Source organism: Rhinichthys klamathensis, unplaced genomic scaffold (assembly GCF_029890125.1).
Source record: "Rhinichthys klamathensis goyatoka isolate OS25496 unplaced genomic scaffold, OSU_Roscu_1.1 h1tg000330l_1, whole genome shotgun sequence".
NCBI lineage: Eukaryota > Metazoa > Chordata > Actinopteri > Cypriniformes > Leuciscidae > Rhinichthys > Rhinichthys klamathensis.
The window spans coordinates 2,864,843-2,890,829 of record NW_026606845.1 but is presented as its reverse complement, the minus strand read 5'-3'; the positions used below and the strand labels follow the sequence as shown (position 1 = coordinate 2,890,829).

General features: G+C 39.7%; 1 protein-coding gene and 1 long non-coding RNA gene across 2 annotated transcripts in view; both read right to left on the bottom strand.

Moving 5' to 3' along the window:
• Positions 1-25,987, bottom strand: part of LOC130105956 (uncharacterized) — a 60,858-nt gene that overhangs the window by 5,700 nt on the left and 29,171 nt on the right. Inside the window, exons 4-5 of the mRNA XM_056272145.1 lie at positions 11,009-11,377; positions 10,868-10,924 (exon numbers count right to left, since the gene is read on the bottom strand). Coding sequence (XP_056128120.1) covers positions 10,868-10,924; positions 11,009-11,377 — 426 coding nt within the window. The remainder of the gene's footprint in view (positions 1-10,867; positions 10,925-11,008; positions 11,378-25,987) is intronic.
• LOC130105896 (uncharacterized) lies at positions 15,344-22,810 on the bottom strand. The gene is made up of 2 exons (XR_008809683.1): positions 22,591-22,810; positions 15,344-15,502 (listed from the first exon to the last, which is right to left on the bottom strand). It is a non-coding gene; the product is annotated as an uncharacterized LOC130105896 (long non-coding RNA).

Below are 25,987 nucleotides of genomic sequence, written 5' to 3'. Positions count from 1 at the left end.
CATTCATCCCTCATTCATCTCTCATTCATCCCTCATTCATCCCTCATTCATCCCTCATTCATCCCTCATTCATCTCTCATTCATTCCTCATTCATCTCTCATTCATCCCTCATTCATCTCTCATTCATCCCTCATTCATCTCTCATTCATCCCTCATTCATCCCTCATTCATCTCTCATTCATCCCTCATTCATTCCTCATTCATCCCTCATTCATCCCTCATTCATTCCTCATTCATCTCTCTTTCATCTCTCATTCATCCCTCATTCATCTCTCATTCATCCCTCATTCATCCCTCATTCATCCCTCATTCATGCCTCATTCATCCCTCTTTCATCTCTCATTCATCCCTCATTCATCCCTCTTTCATCTCTCATTCATCCCTCATTCATCCCTCATTCATCCCTCATTCATCTCTCTTTCATCTCTCATTCATCCCTCATTCATCCCTCATTCATCCCTCATTCATCTCTCATTCATCCCTCATTCATCATGAATGAGGGATGAATGAGAGATGAAAGAGGGATGAATGAGAGACGAATGAGAGATGAATGATGGATAAATGAGAGATGAATGAGGGATGAATGAGAGACGAATGAGAGATGAATGATGGATGAATGAGAGATGAAAGAGAGATGAATGAGGGATGAATGAGGGATGAATGAGGGATGAATGAGGGATGAATGAGAGATGAATGATGGATGAATGAGAGATGAATGAGAGATGAATGAGAGATGAATGATGGATGAATGAGAGATGAATGAGAGATGAATGAGGGATGAATGAGGGATGAAAGAGAGATGAATGAGAGATGAATGAGAGATGAATGAGGAATGAATGAGGGATGAATGAGAGATGAATGAGGGATGAATGAGAGATGAATGAGGGATGAATGAGGGATGAATGAGAGATGAATGAGAGATGAAAGAGAGATGAATGAGAGATGAAAGAGAGATGAATGAGAGATGAATGAGAGATGAATGAGGGATGAATGAGGAATGAATGAGGGATGAATGAGAGATGAATGAGAGATGAAAGAGAGATGAATGAGAGATGAAAGAGAGATGAATGAGAGATGAATGAGAGATGAATGAGGGATGAATGAGGGATGAATGAGGGATGAATGAGAGATGAATGAGGGATGAATGAGAGATGAATGAGGGATGAATGAGAGATGAAAGAGAGATGAATGAGGAATGAATGAGGGATGAATGAGGGATGAATGAGGGATGAATGAGAGACGAATGAGAGATGAAAGAGAGATGAATGAGAGATGAAAGAGAGATGAATGAGAGATGAATGAGAGATGAATGAGGGATGAATGAGGGATGAATGAGAGATGAATGAGAGATGAAAGAGAGATGAATGAGGGATGAATGAGAGATGAATGAGGGATGAATGAGGGATGAATGAGGGATGAATGAGGAATGAATGAGGGATGAATGAGAGATGAATGAGGGATGAATGAGGGATGAATGAGAGATGAATGAGAGATGAACACTCAAAAAAATGATATGTTGGCTTTACTTAACTTTTTTTTGTAAACAGGTTCCACCGGTTCCACATAACTATGTTTCGTTAAACAAACATAATATGTTCATGTAACTTCAACATAATGGAATTTGGTCATTTTAAGCGACCCAATTAAACTCTGAGCTAATGAGTTAATTAAGTGAATAACTGAGTGATGATTGAGCATTATTGAAGACACCTGATGTTAACAAGCAGAATCTCTGAAGGAGAAAACCGGAATGTTTAAGTCACCATTATGGAGATAAGTGTGTGTTTTAGTTGGGCTCTTGACCATTAACTTATTAACTTTAGATTTTGTTTGGTTGCTGTACATGAATTATAACAGCCGGATGAACAATAAACAAAGGTCATCTGATGGTATTGGTTGTGTTTTAACATAATCATTATTTCATAATCATTTGACCTGAGTCACTGAACTTATATTAAACCGAATTTCTGAGTTAAGTTTACCTTATGGATAATAACAGCACTGTCATTGTAGAGCATACTATTTTTTTGACTTTTCAATGAAATTCAAATGATCAAATCAATAAATAAAAAATAAACTTCCTAAAAAATATTTTCAGTAGACACACAGACATCAAGAATCAGCCTGTAAATCTCACCAATGGTGACAATTATAAAGCATGTTGCAGTGCATTCTGGGTGCCACCAATCAAAACTCATTCATGGCTCCCATCATGCATTGCTGCATTAATAAATAATGAGCTTATGATCTGTTTGTCACCATTGCTGAGATTCATATGCTGATTCTTGATGTCTGTGTGTGCCTATTCTAAATATTTTTTTTAGGAAGTTTCTTTTTTATTTCTTGATTTGGTCATTTGAATTTCATTGAAAAATCTAAAAATAGTATGCTCTACAATGACAGTGCTGTTATTATCCATAAGGTAAACTTAACTCAGAAATTCGGTTTAATATAAGTTCAGTGACTCAGGTCAAATGATTGTGAAATAATTATTATGTTAAAACACAACCAATACCATCAGATCACCTTTGTTTGTTGTTCATCCGGCTGTTATAATTCATGTACAGCAACCAAACAAAATCTAAAGTTAATAAGTTAATGGTCAAGAGCACAACTAAAACGAATACTTATCTCCATAATGGTGACTTAAACATTCCGGTTTTCTCCTTCAGAGATTCTGCTTGTTAACATCAGGTGTCTTCAATAATGCTCAATCATCACTCAGTTATTCACTTAATTAACTCATTAGCTCAGAGTTTAATTGGGTCGCTTAAAATGACCAAATTCCATGATGTTGAAGTTACATGAACATATTATGTTTGTTTAACGAAACATAGTTATGTGGAACCGGTGGAACCTGTTTACAAAAAAAAGTTAAGTAAAGCCAACATATCATTTTTTTGAGTGAATGAGGGATGAATGAGGGATGAATGAGAGACGAATGAGAGATGAAAGAGAGATGAATGAGAGATGAAAGAGAGATGAATGAGAGATGAAAGAGAGATGAATGAGAGATGAATGAGGGATGAATGAGGGATGAATGAGGGATGAATGAGGGATGAATGAGGAATGAATGAGGGATGAATGAGAGATGAATGAGGGATGAATGAGAGATGAATGAGGGATGAATGAGGGATGAATGAGAGACGAATGAGAGATGAAAGAGAGATGAATGAGAGAAGAAAGAGAGATGAATGAGGGATGAATGAGAGATGAATGAGGGATGAATGAGAGATGAATGAGGGATGAATGAGAGATGAAAGAGAGATGAATGAGAGATGAATGAGGGATGAATGAGAGATGAATGAGAGATGAAAGAGAGATGAATGAGGGATGAATGAGAGATGAATGAGGGATGAATGAGGGATGAATGAGAGATGAATGAGGAATGAATGAGGGATGAATGAGAGATGAATGAGAGATGAATGAGGGATGAAAGAGAGATGAATGAGGGATGAATGAGGGATGAATGAGGGATGAATGAGAGATGAATGAGGAATGAATGAAGGATGAATGAGGGATAAATGAGAGATGAATGAGGGATGAATGAGAGATGAATGAGAGATGAATGAGAGATGAATGAGGGATGAATGAGGGATGAATGAGAGATGAATGAGGAATGAATGAGGGATGAATGAGAGATGAATGAGGGATGAATGAAGGATGAATGAGAGATGAATGAGGAATGAATGAGGGATGAATGAGAGATGAATGAGAGATGAATGAGGGATGAAAGAGAGATGAAAGAGAGATGAATGAGAGATGAATGAGAGATGAATGAGGGATGAATGAGGGATGAATGAGAGATGAATGAGGGATGAAAGAGAGATGAAAGAGAGATGAATGAGGGATGAAAGAGAGATGAATGAGGGATGAATGAGAGATGAATGAGGGATGAATGAGAGATGAAAGAGAGATGAATGAGGAATGAATGAGGGATGAATGAGAGATGAATGAGGGATGAATGAGAGATGAATGAGAGATGAATGAGGAATGAATGAGGGATGAATGAGAGATGAATGAGAGATGAATGAGGGATGAAAGAGAGATGAAAGAGAGATGAATGAGGGATGAAAGAGAGATGAATGAGGGATGAATGAGAGATGAATGAGGGATGAATGAGAGATGAAAGAGAGATGAATGAGGAATGAATGAGGGATGAATGAGAGATGAATGAGGGATGAATGAGAGATGAATGAGGGATGAATGAGAGATGAATGAGAGATGAATGAGGGATGAAAGAGAGATGAAAGAGAGATGAATGAGGGATGAAAGAGAGATGAATGAGGGATGAATGAGAGATGAATGAGGGATGAATGAGAGATGAAAGAGAGATGAATGAGGAATGAATGAGGGATGAATGAGAGATGAATGAGGGATGAATGAGAGATGAATGAGGGATGAATGAGAGATGAAAGAGAGATGAATGAGAGATGAATGAGGAATGAATGAGAGACGAATGAGAGATGAATGAGGGATGAATGAGGGATGAATGAGAAATGAATGAGGAATGAATGAGGGATGAATGAGAGATGAATGAGAGATGAATGAGGGATGAAAGAGAGATGAAAGAGAGATGAATGAGAGATGAATGAGAGATGAATGAGGGATGAATGAGGGATGAAAGAGAGATGAATGAGGGATGAAAGAGAGATGAATGAGGGATGAATGAGAGATGAATGAGGGATGAATGAGAGATGAAAGAGAGATGAATGAGGGATGAATGAGAGATGAATGAGGGATGAATGAGAGATGAAAGAGAGATGAATGAGGGATGAATGAGAGATGAATGAGAGATGAATGAGGGATGAAAGAGAGATGAAAGAGAGATGAATGAGGGATGAAAGAGAGATGAATGAGGGATGAATGAGAGATGAATGAGGGATGAATGAGAGATGAAAGAGAGATGAATGAGGAATGAATGAGGGATGAATGAGAGATGAATGAGAGATGAATGAGAGATGAATGAGGAATGAATGAGGGATGAATGAGAGATGAATGAGAGATGAATGAGAGATGAATGAGGAATGAATGAGGGATGAATGAGAGATGAATGAGAGATGAATGAGGGATGAAAGAGAGATGAATGAGGGATGAATGAGAGATGAATGAGGGATGAATGAGAGATGAAAGAGAGATGAATGAGGAATGAATGAGGGATGAATGAGAGATGAATGAGGGATGAATGAGAGATGAAAGAGAGATGAATGAGGAATGAATGAGGGATGAATGAGAGATGAATGAGGGATGAATGAGAGATGAATGAGAGATGAATGAGGGATGAAAGAGAGATGAAAGAGAGATGAATGAGGGATGAAAGAGAGATGAATGAGGGATGAATGAGAGATGAATGAGGGATGAATGAGAGATGAATGAGGGATGAATGAGAGATGAAAGAGAGATGAATGAGGAATGAATGAGGGATGAATGAGAGATGAATGAGGGATGAATGAGAGATGAATGAGGGATGAATGAGAGATGAAAGAGAGATGAATGAGGAATGAATGAGGGATGAATGAGAGATGAATGAGGGATGAATGAGAGATGAATGAGGGATGAATGAGGGATGAATGAGGGATGAATGAGGGATGAATGAGGGATGAATGAGAGATGAATGAGGGATGAATGAGGAATGAATGAGAGATGAAAGAGAGATGAATGAGGAATGAATGAGGGATGAATGAGAGATGAATGAGAGATGAATGAGGAATGAATGAGAGATGAAAGAGAGATGAATGAGGAATGAATGAGGGATGAATGAGAGATGAATGAGGGATGAATGAGGGATGAATGAGGGATGAATGAGAGATGAATGAGGGATGAATGAGAGATGAATGAGAGATGAATGAGGAATGAATGAGAGATGAAAGAGAGATGAATGAGGAATGAATGAGGGATGAATGAGGGATGAATGAGAGATGAATGAGAGATGAATGAGGGATGAATGAGAGATGAATGAGAGATGAATGAGAGATGAATGAGGAATGAATGAGAGATGAATGAGGAATGAATGAGAGATGAATGAGGGATGAATGAGAGATGAATGAGGAATGAATGAGAGATGAATGAGGGATGAATGAGAGATGAATGAGAGATGAATGAGGAATGAATGAGGGATGAATGAGAGATGAATGAGGAATGAATGAGAGATGAATGAGGAATGAATGAGAGATGAATGAGGGATGAATGAGAGATGAATGAGAGATGAATGAGGAATGAATGAGGGATGAATGAGAGATGAATGAGGGATGAATGAGAGATGAATGAGGAATGAATGAGAGATGAATGAGGGATGAATGAGAGATGAATGAGAGATGAATGAGGAATGAATGAGGGATGAATGAGAGATGAATGAGGAATGAATGAGGGATGAATGAGAGATGAATGAGGGATGAATGAGGGATGAATGAGAGATGAATGAGGAATGAATGAGAGATGAATGAGGGATGAATGAGGGATGAATGAGAGATGAATGAGAGATGAATGAGGAATGAATGAGAGATGAATGAGGAATGAATGAGGAATGAATGAGAGATGAATGAGGAATGAATGAGAGATGAATGAGGGATGAATGAGGAATGAATGAGGGATGAATGAGGGATGAATGAGAGATGAATGAGGGATGAATGAGGGATGAATGAGGAATGAATGAGGGATGATTGAGGGATGAATGAGAGATGAATGAGAGATGAATGAGGAATGAATGAGGGATGAATGAGAGATGAATGAGGAATGAATGAGGGATGAATGAGGAATGAATGAGGGATGATTGAGGGATGAATGAGAGATGAATGAGAGATGAATGAGGGATGAATGAGAGATGAATGAGAGATGAATGAGGAATGAATGAGAGATGAATGAGAGATGAATGAGAGATGAATGAGGAATGAATGAGAGATGAATGAGGAATGAATGAGAGATGAATGAGGGATGAATGAGGAATGAATGAGGGATGAATGAGGGATGAATGAGAGATGAATGAGGGATGAATGAGGGATCACTCAAAAAAATGATATGTTGGCTTTACTAAACTTTTTTTTGTAAACAGGTTCCACCGGTTCCACATAACTATGTTTCGTTAAACAAACATAATATGTTCATGTAACTTCAACATCATGGAATTTGGTCATTTTAAGCGACCCAATTAAACTCTGAGCTAATGAGTTAATTAAGTGAATAATTGAGTGATGATTGAGCATTATTGAAGACACCTGATGTTAACAAGCAGAATCTCTGAAGGAGAAAACCGGAATATTTTAATCACCATTATGGAGATAAGTGTGTGTTTTAGTTGGGCTCTTGACCATTCATTCATTAACTTTAGATTTTGTTTGGCTGTTGTACGTGAGCTGGATGAACAATAAACAAAGGTGATCTGATGGTATTGGTTGTGTTTTAACATAATCATTATTTCACAATCATTTGACCTGAATCACTGAACTTATATTAAACCCAATTTCTGAGTTAAGTTTATCTTATGGATTATAGCACCACTGTCATTGTAGAACATACTATTTTTAGCCTTTTCAATGAAATTCAAATTCAGAAACTTCTTAAAAAAATATTTTGCATAGGCACACACAGACATCAAGAATTAGCCTGTGAATCTCAACAATGGTGACAATTATAAAGCATGTTGCAGTGCATTCTGGGTGCCACCAATCAAAACTCATTCATGGCTCCCATCATGCATTGCTGCATGAATAAATAATGAGCTTATGATCTGTTTGTCACCATTGCTAAGATTCACAGGCTAATTCTTGATGTCTGTGTGTGCCTACGCAAAATATTTATTTTTTAAGAAGTTTCTTTTTTAATTATCGATTTGATCATTTGAATTCAATGAAAAGGCTAAAAATAGTATGCTCTTCAATGACAGTGCTGTTATTATCCATAAGATAAACTTAACTCAGAAATTGGGTTTAATATAAGTTCAGTGACTCACGTCAAATGATTGTGAAATAATGATTATGTTAAAACATAACCAACACCATCAGATGACCTTTGTTTATTGTTCATATGGCTGTTATAACTCATGTACAGCAACCAAACAAAATCTAAAGTTAATAAGTTAATGGTCAAGAGCCCAACTAAAACGAATACTTATCTCCATAATGGTGACTTAAACATTCCGGTTTTCTCCTTCAGAGATTCTGCTTGTTAACATCAGGTGTCTTCAATAATGCTCAATCATCACTCAATTATTCACTTAATTAACTCATTAGCTCAGAGTTTAATTGGGTCGCTTAAAATGACCAAATTCCATGATGTTGAAGTTACATGAACATATTATGTTTGTTTAACGAAACATAGTTATGTGGAACCGGTGGAACCTGTTTACATAAAAAAGTTAAGTAAAGCCAACATATCATTTTTTTGAGTGATGAATGAGGAATGAATGAGGGATGATTGAGGGATGAATGAGAGATGAATGAGAGATGAATGAGGAATGAATGAGGGATGAATGAGAGATGAATGAGGAATGAATGAGGGATGAATGAGGAATGAATGAGGGATGATTGAGGGATGAATGAGAGATGAATGAGAGATGAATGAGAGATGAATGAGGGATGAATGAGGGATGAATGAGGGATGAATGAGGGATGAATGAGGGATGAATGAGAGATGAATGAGGGATGAATGAGGGATGAATGAGGAATGAATGAGGGATGATTGAGGGATGAATGAGAGATGAATGAGGAATGAATGAGGGATGAATGAGAGATGAATGAGGAATGAATGAGGGATGAATGAGGAATGAATGAGGGATGATTGAGGGATGAATGAGAGATGAATGAGAGATGAATGAGGAATGAATGAGAGATGAATGAGAGATGAATGAGAGATGAATGAGGAATGAATGAGGGATGAATGAGAGATGAATGAGGAATGAATGAGGGATGAATGAGGAATGAATGAGGGATGATTGAGGGATGAATGAGAGATGAATGAGAGATGAATGAAGGATGAATGAGAGATGAATGAGGGATGAATGAGGAATGAATGAGAGATGAATGAGGAATGAATGAGAGATGAATGAGGGATGAATGAGGGATGAATGAGAGATGAATGAGGGATGAATGAGGGATGAATGAGGAATGAATGAGGGATGATTGAGGGATGATTGAGGGATGAATGAGGAATGAATGAGAGATGAATGAGGAATGAATGAGAGATGAATGAGAGATGAATGAGAGATGAATGAGGAATGAATGAGGGATGAATGAGAGATGAATGAGGAATGAATGAGGGATGAATGAGGAATGAATGAGGGATGATTGAGGGATGAATGAGAGATGAATGAGAGATGAATGAGGGATGAATGAGAGATGAATGAGGGATGAATGAGGGATGAATGAGAGATGAATGAGGAATGAATGAGAGATGAATGAGAGATGAATGAGGGATGAATGAGGGATGAATGAGGAATGAATGAGGGATGATTGAGGGATGAATGAGGAATGAATGAGAGATGAATGAGGAATGAATGAGAGATGAATGAGAGATGAATGAGAGATGAATGAGGAATGAATGAGGGATGAATGAGAGATGAATGAGGAATGAATGAGGGATGAATGAGGAATGAATGAGGGATGATTGAGGGATGAATGAGAGATGAATGAGAGATGAATGAGGGATGAATGAGAGATGAATGAGGGATGAATGAGGAATGAATGAGAGATGAATGAGGAATGAATGAGAGATGAATGAGGGATGAATGAGGAATGAATGAGAGATGAATGAGGGATGAATGAGGGATGAATGAGAGATGAATGAGAGATGAATGAGGGATGAATGAGAGATGAATGAGGGATGAATGAGAGATGAATGAGGGATGAATGAGAGATGAATGAGGGATGAATGAGAGATGAATGAGAGATGAATGAGGGATGAATGAGAGATGAATGAGGGATGAATGAGAGATGAATGAGAGATGAATGAGGGATGAATGAGAGATGAATGAGAGATGAATGAGAGATGAATGAGGGATGAATGAGAGATGAATGAGAGATGAATGAGAGATGAATGAGGGATGAATGAGAGATGAATGAGAGATGAATGAGGGATGAATGAGAGATGAATGAGGGATGAATGAGAGATGAATGAGGGATGAATGAGAGATGAATGAGAGATGAATGAGAGATGAATGAGGGATGAATGAGAGATGAATGAGAGATGAATGAGGGATGAATGAGAGATGAATGAGAGATGAATAATGGACGAATGAGAGATGAATGAGAGATGAATGAGGGATGAATGAGGGATGAATGAGAGATGAATGAGAGATGAATGAGGGATGAATGAGAGATGAATGAGAGATGAATGAGAGATGAATGAGGGATGAATGAGAGATGAATGAGAGATGAATGAGGGATGAATGAGAGATGAATGAGGGATGAATGAGGGATGAATGAGGGATGAATGAGAGATGAATAATGGACGAATGAGAGATGAATGCGGGATGAATGAGAGAGAGATGCTGATGAACTGTTTTAAATGAAGCATAACTTCTATTTTTTATAGTTGTTTATAATAAAAACACAAGGACTGTGTCTGACTATGAAGTGTGGCATATTCAGAACTACAGTGAATGACACACACACACACACACACACACACACACACACACACACACACACACACACACACACACACACACACACACACACACACACACACACACACACACACACACACACACCTGAGAACAATCTACAGGTTTCATATATCTCTACCAAAACATTTCCATGACTTTTGAGGAAAATATTCATGTTAAAATCCATGTTCAAATTTACCATAGAATATCTGTAGCCATTAGAAAACATTCATAAAATAAGCCAGTAGAGACACAGTGTGTTACATTACCAGGTGAGATGGTCACTGGTGTGACAGTTGTAGGGCTGGTGTTAATGCTGCCAGTGTCTGAAAGTGTGGATGAATAATGATTAATGAACAGAAACACAAATATCATGAATGTGTAGAAAGAGCTCATGTGAATATAATTACCTGCACAGTATGCAAGATTGCAGTGAGGTGGTCTAACCAGCCAATAGACATAATAATCGAGTGGACAGGCTTTGACTTTAATGGGATAAGACCCGTAATAGCAGCAGTATCTCCCACCGGAACCGCAGACATCTCGAGTGACGACTCCATCTGTTACTGTTGGGTGTCCACCACGGATCCACAGTGGGGTTTCAGTGCCACAGCTGTACCTCGCAACACACGTGTCTGGGATATGAGCGCTAGTGTTGTTAATGAAGAGACGATACCAGCCGCTCCAGGAGACAGACGTGTCACACTTTGTGACTGAAGCGTGTGTATTACTGATGGATCTCCATGGATCGTCCAGCACAATGTAGTTGTAGCAGGGGTCTGTAGAGAGACCTGTTATGGAAATATATTAAGAAATTAACAAGTTTTTTTTTTTTTTTTTGCACAATTTTTTTTAAATGCATTTATATGATTATTTAAATATCAATGCATCTTAGACAAGAAAAAGACAAACATGTAAATTGGAAGCAAACACGTTTTATACACATACCAGTACAATCATGTACATATTTTTTAAAGACTTATTTAATTATAAAATGTACTTATAACATTTTCTTGGCTAGAAATTACCATTTCAAAATGCCCTAACATTTCCAGGTTCAGCGTGAATCATGGGTCATAAATTAATATTAAAGTAACAATCTGACATTTAGTTTCCTCAGCATTTTATATGAAAATAATGATGTTTCTGAGCTTGTGAAGTGTTTTGTTCCAGTAGTGTCGTCATCAACACTGTATCAGTGGTTTGATCGTGTCTGACTCTAAACTAGCACTATTGAGAGAGACAGAGATCTGTCATTCACTCAGTGACAGTCAGTGTTTGTACTGAGAAGAGATCAGACACAAGCTGCTCAGAAACCTGTCACTGAGAGTTTCTAGTATTCGTGATCCTTTAGAAAACGAGTGAATCGTTTCACCTCTAAAGCTACAGACATGAATCCATACAGCTAAAAAGCACTGTATAAAGTGAACGTGCAGTTGTTGCTTTAAGGAGATAATGCTGGGTGAGATCAGTGAATCAGGACACCACAGTCTTGTAATTTCATCATCAACACATAACCATCATCACCTGGGCACGGTTTCCATAAACATCTTAAGCTTAACTTGACCGTAGAACAATTGCAAAAAATGGTTGTAGCGAATCAGCTCTATGAAATATTAATAATCAATCATAACTTGTTATAATCGATTATGAATATTTGGATCAGTTAATCGGGTTAACTTGATGTAGCTACATTAACATTACAACCAATTACTCGGTTCATCCCGTGAACACTCAATATTGGTTATTAATTAATTAATAGAAATGTAAATTTCCAGGGCATGGAAAATGTCTTTCTTACTAAGTACTACTAAGAGCAAGTAGTCAAAATCTATGATTAGTGACTCCAGATATGAGCTTGAGACACAGACAACTTTACGTGTGACATGAACAAGACTTTATTAACTAGACTAAACATTTAAACTACTCTAACACACACATACATACATGCATACAGTTTACCAAGGGAAAGAGAGCTGAAGCAGAATACAGGAAAGCAAGAAGTTATAAAGTTATAGTATTGTTTGAAGTTCAGCAGATCAACAGCCTGAGCAAACCATCAGTTTAGTTATAACATGCCCTTCTTAAAAAGGGGTAAGGATACTTAATGTATCAAATAATGAGACTAAGTTTGATACTTGCATGTCTCGCCCATTTGAATTACACTGTCCTGATGCAATTTGTTGAGGCTCCAGTTGATCTTTGATGATGTTGTCTTGATGAGAGAGAACCAGTGGGAGTCAAAGGATCTTTGGTGAATGGAAAGACAAGGCCGCAGCCTGGCGGATGCTTGGGAGTCCTTGGGGGCCTTCTAGTTCAGCATCATGTTAGGACTTCTCAGGAAGGACCAAGAGTGTAAGAGAGCAAGAGGCTCAGAGAGGGCTAAGAGGACAAGAGTGCGCAAGAGAGGACGAGAGAAGGAAGGGCTGGTGTGGATGCAATTTATAATCTGAGAAAAGTCCAACCTCGCAGGGTTGGCTCAGCCAATAAGAACGGTGGAAGTTCCAGGCGGGAATTTGGTTTATTGCTCTTTGCTCTAAGGGTGCTCATTGGCATGTGCACGCTGGAGGGGTGGTAGCCGATGAAGAAACTATAAAAGATTCTTGTAATACTAATATGTTGTTGTTATCAACATATCATGTACACAGTCATTTTGATCTTCAAAGTACCAAGCTATAGAGTCCAAACATGCCACACATCTGATTCTGGTTAACCATAGTATGCAAAGTTTGAAACATTAACCCATTAGAGTTTACAAGAAAACATAGACCAAACAACATAAAGGAAAATCATGAGATGGGGAAATTCTATACATGTTTATACAATTCTCAAGTGGAATAGAATATATCTGATTAACAAGATTCATCTCTCCCCTTCAGTTAGAATTAAGAGAGAGTCAGCACTCTCTGAACATTCCTTTGGAGGTCGTAAAAGTCTCCTTATCAGCCCTGTAACATGACACTCGGTTCTGCCAGGGTGTTCATTTCATTTGGGATGTTAGTTTCAGAGGAGTTTCATAGACCTTTGTATATAATGAATAATTAGTGTGTGTCTGATTGGCGCAGACCCTACATGGTCTATATGATCAAATAGGCTTACGATGCTTTCAGGAAACGCAGCCCTAATTTCTCTTGCCACAACAAATGTGCTTTATAAACACAGAGTTGAAGCAGTCAGAGAAAAACTAAAGTTAAACATTCAGTAAAGTGAATAGGCTAGTTAAACGGAGTCATTCGTTTGCGTATCGGACGTGTTATTAGTGGACGGCACGCTTGTTTGATTATCTAGCAGTTTAGGACATCGCACACGATTTGCCTCAATACAGAAAACATTTAATCACTGGATAGGTTTTTTCGTTTATTGAAATGTGGTTTATGTCAGCTGAATGGGCGGAACGCTTTTTAAAGTAGACAAGGATGCTTTTTTTAACACAATTCACACATTTCACACACAATTCAGGAGAAAAAAATCTCCAAATGCTCCACGCGAAACTGCTGTCTTCCGACCTTTTACTATCGTGTCAATTGATTTTGATTGATATGCGCGAGAGAGAGAGCAAAACAGCGCTCGTGTTGTTTGAAGACGTGAGAGTGCGCGCGAGCGGCCGGGGCGCTCTCTCTGCTCGCACTACGCGACCAGTCAAGCGCAGCGGTCATTCATCAGTATGAGTAAGATGCGCAATATATCGGAAGATATGATGGGTCAGACATGATTCGTTTTGTATAAATTGTATCTTAATTTTAATACATTTTCATCAACCAATTGCCTGGATATAATAAATAAGAAGCTAATATAGCAGACAATCTGATCATGGAGGCACGGGGGCGATTGCATTGCACGTGAACTGCATGGAGCACATCTCATCATAAATTTTGCTCATTTAAATAATAGTATGTGTGTGTTTGTGTGTGTATATATACCAGTGTGTGTATATATATATATACACACACATATATATATACACAAACACTATTATTTAAAGGTGGGGTAGGTAGAAATTTTCTAAAAAACTGTTTTCCCAAATTTGTTTAAACTGTCTATGTATACCAATACATAATTCAAATGTAAGTACTCTGAAAAAAAAAGTATACAAATCGAGTGTCTGTAGTCCTCTCAGTGCTGCAATAAACACAGCTCATTATTTCCAACCGGGATGAAAGAAATGATTGGCTGGGCGACTGTCACTCTCCCTCGCTACCATGGCTACCGGCACTGTCTGCTGCCCACATGCGCGCACACTTTTGGTGGAGGAGTGGAAGAGGCACGGCTAGGAAGAACCACAATTATGGCAGGGAAAGAGTAGCCAAAATTCCCAGTTACCTGCATATACAGTCAGCGAAGGAAAACCAGGCAAAAAAGGAAGACAGTATTTGAAAAGGCTATGACCAAAAAGTGACGCCAACAGTTCTTTCGTGGAAGCTCTTACATGTAAAACACTGTATATGTTATGAATCTTACATGAAATTCACCTTCATCACAGTGTAACTGATGGTAACGGGAAAACGTGTATCAATGCAACCTGTTTTTAGTTTTACTGTTTTTAGTTTTTATGTTACTAGTGTAACCCCTCCACCCGGGTCCTTCTCACCCCGCTCTGAGCGGGTCTCGAATCCGGGTCTCAGGCATGAGAGTCAGGCGCTCTAACAAGAAGGCTAAAGACTGCAGCCTCTAGCATCTGTCGCTAGAGCGCCTATTGAGATCAGAGGAGTGAGGTTTACTCGCAACTACTAGCTGGCCTCCGTTACACTAGCTCGTTACCGAATAAAACTCGATATATTTTAAACTTTACCATTACCAGTATCAATATGCTAGCTTGATAGTGAGTACTACCAGCCATGTTAGTTGTTTATATTAATAATGATAAAGTTAGGCATTTTATTACATGTGATTCTGACATGATGTCACTACATGCACTTTGGTTGGCGGTGCCCTATATGGCAGCGGCTACTTCAGCTCCCAGTAACGATGTGCGTTTTATGTTAAATGTGTCGTCTGAATCGTCCCAGTCTTGTATGAGAAAAGTCTACAACAGAAGCCTACTACTTGGACTACGAAATTCAAACTTTTTAAACGATCTATCCGGAATTATGTTTGTTCCGGAACACAAAGTACTCGATGAGCTGGGCATTTTACACCAGCAAGACCCAGAAGCCTGCAAAGCAGCGGACTCCTCCCCCGACACCGATGTTGGAGGCGACGCAAGCGGCGGGAGAGACCTAGGCTGCGTTCCAAACCGCATACTTCCCTACTGCTATAGTATGGGAAAAAGAGTAGGCAAGCAAAAAAGCATGTATGAATCCAAAAGAGTAGGCGAGAATTACCTGGGTGACGTACTAATTATCGCGAGATTCGGACTTAAGTGCATTCGAATATGCCTACTTACCTACTATATAGTAGGCGAAAACAGTACGTGAAGGAAGCAGTACGTTCGAAACATCAGTATTCATAAAAGAGTAGGCGAGAAGTTCCCGGATGGCTTACTGCTTCCGGCCCGATTTTTGAGTGCTCAACCGATGGATCCTCTTCTATCCCAGGAGGCCACGCGAGAGCATACGTCATTATCAAACATCACGGAGATCAGCGACGCCGGGGGTTTTCAAATGTGAGTAAACACGGTTCCTTATGTGTTAAACTACTATAGAGTAGATGTTTTAACTGTTGATGGTGTAAAGTAGTTAGACAGTATAGTATAGTTGTGATTTTGCTGTAAAAACATGTTTAGTATAGCTAGCTAACAGGGGAGCTCTAAGCACATGTAACGTCTCTAAAGTGGATTTACATAACATCTTAAACACGCTTATTTAAAATGTCTATTTACATCTGAAAGGAAAATATTGTAAGTACTGACATATTGCAGATGAGCACATCACAACATGAAAAAGACATCTGAGTGATATATGTGTGGTATTATTATAGGATAACGTTCATTCACTGTTGTCAACACTGTTGACATTAGACACATGTGCTGTAAATAAGGTAAATAAACAAATCTATAAAGTAACTAATCGTGTTTTTATTCAGACTGGTGTGAGCACTGAGGATGAGGAGCCCAGAGCTGAATCCTGGAAACGGTGCCATGGATGAGACGCTCCATCTCTCCATCTGCCCTTATAGCCTCAGATTGTGAAGCGCAGCGCAGCAACAAGCTCCGGTGTTGTGCCGAATTTCGACTGCCTGCCAAATTATTACCCCCCTCGTTGAAATCAGTACCTGATTGCCTAATCCTAACCCCACCCCTAATCCTAACCCCTCCCCCAAAACTAATCCTAAACCTACCATACTAGGGGGGTAATAATTTGGCGGGGGTCAGAATTCGGCACCACACCGGCACGAAGGCACGATCACCTCTGGTGAATTCATCAGAGTAAAGTCGCAGAATGGGAACCGCTGTGTTGAGATGGCAGTATGTGGGGTTCAGCGCCTGTAAATACATGCTTGTAGTTTGAATAAAGATTTGTTTCATGTGCTGTTGAATTGTATATGCATTTGTTTATTGTGTGATGATTACTTTTATTTGTTCTTTTACTCATTTATTCATGTTTCTTATTGTTGTCAGTATATAAAATATAATTATTTAATGTATGCATTAATTCATTGCTTGACTGACAATTGAGATGTTCGCGTGTATTCATGCATAACTCATATGACAAAACAAATGACATTTTTCTTGTTTTATTAAATTATATCATTTTTAGTATATAAAAAAAGAGTAATAGCCTATAATTAAGTATTGGTCAGCATTTAATATTATTTTGTTTAAGTTTTGGGGTGGGCTAACAATGCAATTCATTCTGAGGTAATATTAATTTTCAAGGAGCGATACTTACATTTTTCGAGTATAAAGTCAACAGTTTTCTCCAAAGGAGATCTTCGATCAGCGGCCCGTCTCCTTGTGCAGACATTACAAACGCCGAGGAAAACTGTTCTAGGTTGTGCTGTCGAGTTACTGATGTTATGAAGTGTTAATGCACCTGTCGCTCATATAATTTAAACTTATTACATAAAGATCATAGAAAGATACCATAGTTGTATCTAACAATGAACAATCATAATGACAAAACAGAAAACATAAGGATTATTGGTTTGTGTACATCATAATATGATATATACACAGGAAAAAAGAACAATAACAAGGCTAAATATCTTTAAATAGTTTTTCATAATAGGCCCTACATTAAAAAATTGTTTTGTTGTTATAAGTCTGAGGGATGAAACGAGAGGTAAATTCATCAAGAAAAGAGGACAACTTAAAGGAGAAACTTTTTGGGTATAAAATAAAGAAATTAACAACATATTCAAGAGATGACGATTTTGGGGTTTCTTAAAAACAATCGTTATAAGGAACTGTGGGTCACATTAGTAGGGTTTAAAATATAACAACTTAAATCAACCCTAAATGTATTCACAAAATAAATTGGCAGCTGTTTCTTCAACAATACCACAAAATGAGCAAGTTTCATCAATATCAAGATTACAGATAGATGAATTAAACGTGTCGTTCATCTTTTAAGTTGTTGCGCTTGTGATAACGCGTCGTAGGTCACATGATAACGTCAACATGGCAGATGATGTCCGGATCGCATTCATACTCAACGAGATTTGGCTATAAAGTACCTACTCTTTTAGCGCTCGTTAAGTAAGTACTCATTGAAATTAAGTACCTACTCATTGAGTATGCGGTTTGGAACGCAGCCCTAGCATGAGTCGCAAGCGGTGTGCTAGACCTAGAAAGCGAGGCAGTCGAGCGGGCATTAGCGCAAGGCTAAAAGCTAAACCGAATAGACCTGCACTTCCTTCGATTCTACTTTCCAACGTTCGTTCGCTGGAAAACAAAATGGACTACCTCAGATTGGATCTAATTACACATAGGATGGTGAAAGATTGCAGCGCCATCGTCCTCACCGAGACATGGCTTGACCACACTGTTCCAGACAACGTCGTTCAGGTGGATGGACTAACAACATTCAGGGCAGACAGAAGCCACGCACTCACTGGTAAGCTACGAGGTGGTGGAGTAGCAATTTTCATTAAAAACAATTGGTGCACTAATGTTAAAGTCATCTCAAGACACTGTTCCAAGGACATAGAATTTCTAACAGTCAAATGCCGTCCAGTATACTTGCCAAGAGAATTTTCAGCCGTGACTATCACAGCCGTGTACATACTAGGGGTGTAACAATACATTGATATGGATCGATACATCGATCAAAAGTCTAACGATACGATGCATCGATGCAACACATAAAATATCGATTATACAGTACCTTTATTTTGACACTCTCCACATCCTCACGTAATTTTTCTCAGCTGAAATAGACGCCTGACAAGATTGACTGAACCCTTTGTCACAAAAGCCGGTATTTTCCACTGTCAAGGCATCGCGAGTTCATCTTTTACAGCAGAAACGACAAGCACCCTTGTTTGTGAAACAGTGCGCAGTATTCAGGTCAGGTGACAAGCCTGCTAGTCACTTTGAAAAGACGCGCTAGCTGAGAGGAGTTTCGTCAAAGCTGATTAAAAGTGATCGAGGATGGATTTCAACGAACTTGATGAACCTGTGATATCTTCTTCGGGGCGTAAAAGGAAAATAAGATCTGAAACTTTTTCACGGAATCTTGCTAAAACAGCAGGTTAGTGGTGAGGGAAAAGCTCTCTGTATCGCGTGTACGTTATTAACAACAACAAAGTTTGACAGGCGTCTAGATGTCAGCTGAGGAGATTAACATTACAAAGATTAAGTGTTTAATTAAGTATCATAGCAATTACTAGGCTTTGTTTAACTCTGAAACATGAAATGTGGAGTTATCTGCTTTTGCCACACACAAAAAATATATAGCTATAGCCTATATATAAAAAAATACTTTCAATGCACTTTATTTACCTGTATTTTTTTTGTTATTATTACTTAATCAAAACAACCTCTTCTGTTAGTTCATTTGCAAAAACAGATAACTCTGTTTTTACTTGTAACTTGTAACAAACAACTTGTAAATGTCCCAATTGGGAGAGGGTGTGCAATTTTCAAAGAGTTTAATTAAACTTTCATATATTTTTGGATGCATTTGTGAGTTAATAAACGTAACTGGTTGTGTAAACTTGGCACATAATATCTAAATATCGATAAATCGATTGATAACCCTGAATCGAATCGAATCGTAATCATATCGCGGAATTTTTTGAGGTATCGGCAATAATCGTATCGCTGGCTGAGAGAATCGATATCGTATCGTATCGTGATGAACTGTCCGATTTACACCCCTAGTACATACCACCCAGTGCAAATACAAAAGACGCACTTTCTACATTGTATCAATCTGTGAGCTCAATGCAGGACTCAAACCCGGACTCTGCCTGTATAATTGCGGGCGATTTCAATCAGGCCAAATTGAAGACAGTACTCCCACACTTTCATAAATATGTGGACTTTGCAACCAGGGGAGAAAACATTCTGGACCAGGTCTATTCTAACATTAAACAGGCATACAGAGCTGTTCCACACCCCCGTCTGGGAAACTCGGACCATCTTTCTGTTATGCTAATGCCATCTTACAGGCCACTGCTGGTGAGGAACAAACCGTCTGTGAAGTGGATTAGAACTTGGTCAGAGGGGGCTACCTCAGCGCTCCAAGACTGTTTTGACTGCACAGATTGGACTGTTTTTAGGAAGGCTGCCACTTCCAACCAGCATGTCAATATAACTGAATACACTGAGTCTGTGACGGGATACATATCCAAATGCATGGAAGATGTGACCGTCATAAAACACATCACCACAAGGGCAAACAACAAACCATGGTTCACCAAGGAGGTATGTGAGCTCCTAAAAGCACGGAATGCGGCTTTTAGGTCTGGGGACAAAGGGGCCCTTAGAACTGCTAGGGCCAACTTGAATCGAGGCCTGAGAGCAGCAAAGCATGCCTATGGACAAAAAATCCAGTCACACTTCACTGATACAAAAGAGACGCCTATGGCAAGGCATCCAGTCAGTAACGGACTACAGGCCTACACCCTTACCGTGCGAGGACAGCACAGACTTCCTAAACTCACTCAATTCATTTTTCAGTCGTTTTGAGGAAAACAATAACACCACTCCGACAAAAGTTCTACACTGCTTGGACAATGCAACTCTTCAACTTGACCCTACCGACGTGCGGAGGACTCTTTAAAAGGTAAACCCCAGGAAGGCTGCTGGTCCCGATAATATACCTTGGTGTGTGCTTAGAGATTGTGCTAACTCATTTACAGATGTTCTCACAGATATCTTTAACATCTCTTTGAGCAAAGCCATCATACCAGAATGCTTCAAAGCCACTACTATCATAACCGCTACCAAAGAAATCACCAGCCACAACACTGAACGACTACCGGCCTATAGCACTCACGTCCATTATGATGAAGTGCTTTAAAAGGCTGGTCAAAGCTCATATAACATCCAGCCTACCTGCCACATTTGACCCATTCCAGTTTGCATACCGTCCCAAGCGCTCCACTGATGATGCCATAGCAACAGCACTTCACCTTAGTCTGGCTCATCTAGAGAGCAAAAACAGCTGTGTGCGGATGCTGTTCATTGACTTCAGCTCTGCCTTCAATACAGTTATCCCACAACACTTGGTGAATAAACTCAGTGCTGTGGGTATCAGTACCCCACTTTGCAACTGGCTACTAGACTTTCTCACCAACAGACCACAGACAGTAAGAGTTGGCAAAAACTCTTCGCAGACCACCATCATGAACACTGGGGTCCCTCAAGGATGTGTGTTGAGTCCACTGCTGTTTACATTGGGCACATGACTGTTGTGCCAGATACAGCTCAAACCACATCATCAAGTTTGCAGATGACACAACGGTGGTGGGTCTCATCAGCAACGACAACGACTCGGCATACAGAGATGAGGTATACCAACTCATCAATTGGTGTGACACTAACAATTTACATTTAAATGTTAATAAAACAAAAGAAATAACTGTGGACTTCAGGAAAAATCATAGGCCACACACACCCCTCACCATCAATGGCAGCGCTGTGGAATCAGTGAAAAGCATCAAGTTCCTGGGGGTGCATATCACAGATGATCTGTCATGGTCTACCAACACCATCTCCCTTGTCAAGAAAGCTCAGCAACGCCTCCACTTCTTACGCAGGATGAGAAGAGCCAACCTTCCCTCATTGGCACTCACTACCTTTTACAGGGGTGCTATTGAGAGTATCCTCACCAGCAGTTTCTCAGTTTGGTATGGTAGCTGCACTGTTGCTGACCGGAAAGCTCTACAGAGGGTGGTGAGGTCAGCTGAGAAGATCACCAGATCAGCCCAACCATCCATCAAGGACATATACCCATCCCGCTGCCACAAAAGAGCCACCAACATCATCAAAGACCCCACCCACCCCACACACAAACTGTTCACCCTCCTACCATCTGGTAAGTGCTACAGCAGTATGCGTTGCAGGACTACCGGACTCAGCAATAGCTTTTTCCCACAAGCTATCAGACTGCTGAACTCATTCATGAAAACTGGATTATAACACCCCTCCCTCTCCCCACAACCCACACACACTAATGACCTGTGAGATTGTGGAAAAGGCATATTCAAACGTTTGCAAAATACTCATATGCACATATGCCAATATCCCCTTGCACAAGAATGTAAAAAGTTTACAATATTTAAGTATCTCTATGCTGCTACTTGCACCTTGCCATATTGCACCTTTTATTGTACTACAGTGAAACATCTTAACCCGACAATATTTTGAAACTCTGTGATAGTCCAGTAGCTGTAAGCTGACTGTAGGCCATGCTATGTGGACTTCTGCACTTGGTTAGTGGTGTTCTATGTTTAGCTGTATGTTTAGTCTATGTTTAGTATGTGTTAAATCTTGTTTTAATATTGCACATTGGAGTATGGGAGAAACGCAATTTCAGTCTGCTGCGTAATGTACTGTTACATGGTTTTGATTGACAATAAAGTGGACTTGGACTTGGACTTGGACTAATCCTCTCTGCGGCGCTGGTAAACGGGTCCTCCAGCTGAGCGCGGTCGGCAGCGCGCGTTCATGTGTTTTGGGGGCGTGGCTTTGTAAGGATCCCAGACAGGAGGGGGTGGGAGTGAATGAAATAATGAGCTGTGTTTATTGCAGCACTGAGAGGACTACATACACTCGATTTGTATACTTTCTTTTTCAGAGTACTTACATTTTAATTATGTATTGGTATATAGGCCTATAGACAGTTTAAACCAATTCGGGAAAAAAGTTTTTTTTTAGAAAATTTCTACCTACCCCACTTTTAAATGAGCAAAATTCATGATGAGATGTGCTCCATGCAGTTCACATGCAATGCAATCGGTCAATCCCACCTTTCCAGTAAATACGACTTGTGATTGGACTGTAGCCTACGTCAGCAAAGCATTGGCCCAGAGCAGAAGGCTCCCTCCAAGTTTTGTTTATACGCTGCGAGATTGCGAAGTTTCATTTTCACACAGTCTAAGTTTCAGAGCAGAGCTGCGTGACAATGCTACCACAAATCACGTGAGTCGCAAGTTCACAAATGTGTGGGTGTATATCCACAGAGTGAGTGTCATAACAGACAAACATAATTTAAAGTGAAAGTGTAAGGGTCAAGAGTCCAACTAAAGCAAACACTGATCTCCATAATGGTAACATGACAATTTGTGATTTTCTCCTTCAGTGATTCTGCTTGCTAACATCAGGTGTCTTCAATAATGCCCAATCATCACTAAATTAATCACTTAATTATCTCATTAACTTTAACACTCTTGAGTGTTAATTTAACACTCATATCTGCATCATATCTTCCATCTGAAAGCAGGTGAAGGCGATTTACTACTAGTCAAGGAACCGGCTTTACTGAAGAGATGTGCATAACAATGTCATGCGATATATCGCCCAGCTACGTTTAAATGGACCCTTATAATCGGATTGACGGCTCAATCGGACTAAAAAAACGTCATGATCCGACTGGAGTTTCGATCGGATTGAAAGGGGTGCTTGTTTCAGATTCTCATCCACAGACGACTGGTTTTGGGCGTGGGGTTTTACTGCGTGATAAATATAAGTAGCACGGCAAAACGGTTCATGCTCATCGTCTCCAAATCATGACCAGAGACAGATAAATATTAAAGGGTTAAGCCCCGTTCACACTACACACGACGCGATACCATTCATTTCAATAGGGAGCTGGCGATTTCCGGCGACACGCGCGACAGCGACCGTTGGCGACCGGATGGGGCGTGGCTGGCGACGCGACAAAGTTGAGATCTGTTTAACTTTATGCAAATGAGGAGCGACTTTCGGGAGGGACAACCAATAGGAGCGGAGCGCGTATGATCCTTCTCCACATCATTGGATGTCATTAATAAAGGCAACCAGTAGTGGGAACTCCCACTAGCGACCTCATCGCCAGCCACTGGCGACATGCAGCGACAAAGTGGCTTGTAGTGTGAACGGGGCTTTAGTTCGCCCATTTAAGACATGAAGTTGTATGCAATCCTTACCAGCACTATAGTGCATACACACTGACCCACTCTGTTGTCACCTCCCTGGTCAGAGTTCTGGCCGCTGGAAGTTTTTCAATAAAGTACTCCCGGTTATTTTCCGGTGCCACAAAACTGTGCGTTTTTACGTGAAAAAATTATTTGCGTTTCAAAGCTTGATTAATTTACCACACAAAAAACACGCCGGTCAAAATTCATACCTCAGTTTTAATCGGCACTATTTTCTATCCATTTCTATCAATCCGCGCTGCTGTCAACGTCAACAGTGCGCACGTTCCGATCAGCTGTTCCATAGTTTTTACACAATCGATTGACAACGACGTAAAAAGTGTTAAATTAACAATGGTGCGAACTTGTAAATTCCCAGGCTGTGACCACAAGGATGTGCCGGGATCAAAGTTCAGATTCCATCGTTTTCCTGTTTCGAATATAACTATGAGACAGCTTACCGAGCATAATCTCCATCTGCTGTTAGTCGACCTCACCAGCAGGGGGTGCAAGCGCGTGTTGTTGATTTGGCTGGTTGCCATCGGCTACTCTGCGGGAGCTAAAATATCCAAAATAAAGGATTTTAGTATGTGTGGTGCTCACTTCAGCGAAGACGATTATATCCCCAATCAAGGAGGAAAAGGAAAATTAAAGAGTTTTGCTGTACCAGTACCACGGGTAAGCTCTATTTACTAAATTTATGATCCCATGTCTAAACTGTACGGTAAACAAGCTGATGTTTAGACTCCATTATAAAACACGTGAAAAGATGTCTAATATAAAAACAGCTATAGGGATATTGGTACAATTTGCTGAGAAAACTATTTGATTGAACACACACACAATTGAGGTTTTGTGTTGCAATCAATAACATTGTCGTTGTGCTAAAATTACTTTCATCATCTGATCCGTCTGACATTGTGCTAAAATTGGTTTCATCATCAGAAGTTTCGCAGTCAGACATGTTGTCAGCGAGTCGCGCTATCAACAGCTGATCGGAACGTGCGCACTGTTGACGTTGACAGCAGCGCGGATTGATAGAAATGGATAGAAAATAGTGCCGATTAAAACTGAGGTATGAATTTTGACCGCCGTGTTTTTTGTGTGGTAAATTAATCAAGCTTTGAAACGCAAATAATTTTTTCACATAAAAACGCACAGTTTTGTGGCACCGGAAAATAACCGGGAGTACTTTATTGGAAAACGTCCAGCGGCCAGAACTCTGACCAGGGAGGTGACAACAGAGTGGGTCAGTGTGTATGCACTATAGTGCTGGTAAGGATTGCATACAACTTCATGTCTTAAATGGGCGAACTAACCCTTTAAGTCTGCTGTTTAAAACAAATAAAGAACAAATAGTGGAGAATATCTATGCGCGGACAGCGGCAGTATACTTGTGCAGTGTGCGCATGTCAAAAAATCAATTCCGATTTGAATCTTCCCAGCCAGCACAGCCATGTGGGGCCCACATGGGTTTGACCTGGGCTATCTAACTGGGACCCAGACAGTTTTGCTCCCGGTTTCCATGTAGGCCCCACATGGGTTTGCCCAGATGAAATGAACACTGCTCAGTGTGCACACTACAGGCTGTTAAATGTAACACTGATCAGTGTTGGAGTTAATGAGATAATTAAGTGATTGAAAATGATTGAGCATTATTGAAGACACCTAAAGCAGAATCACTGAAGGAGAAAATTGTAAGCCACCGTTATGGCGATCATTGTTTGCTTTAGTTGGGCTCTTGACCCTTATATTATTAACTTTAGATTTTTTTTGGCTGTTGTTTCTGACTTATAACTGCCAGATGAACAAAAAAAAAAGTGATGTAATGGTGTTGGTTATATTATGACAGTCATCGTTTGAACCTTATGTTTAGTGATTTATGC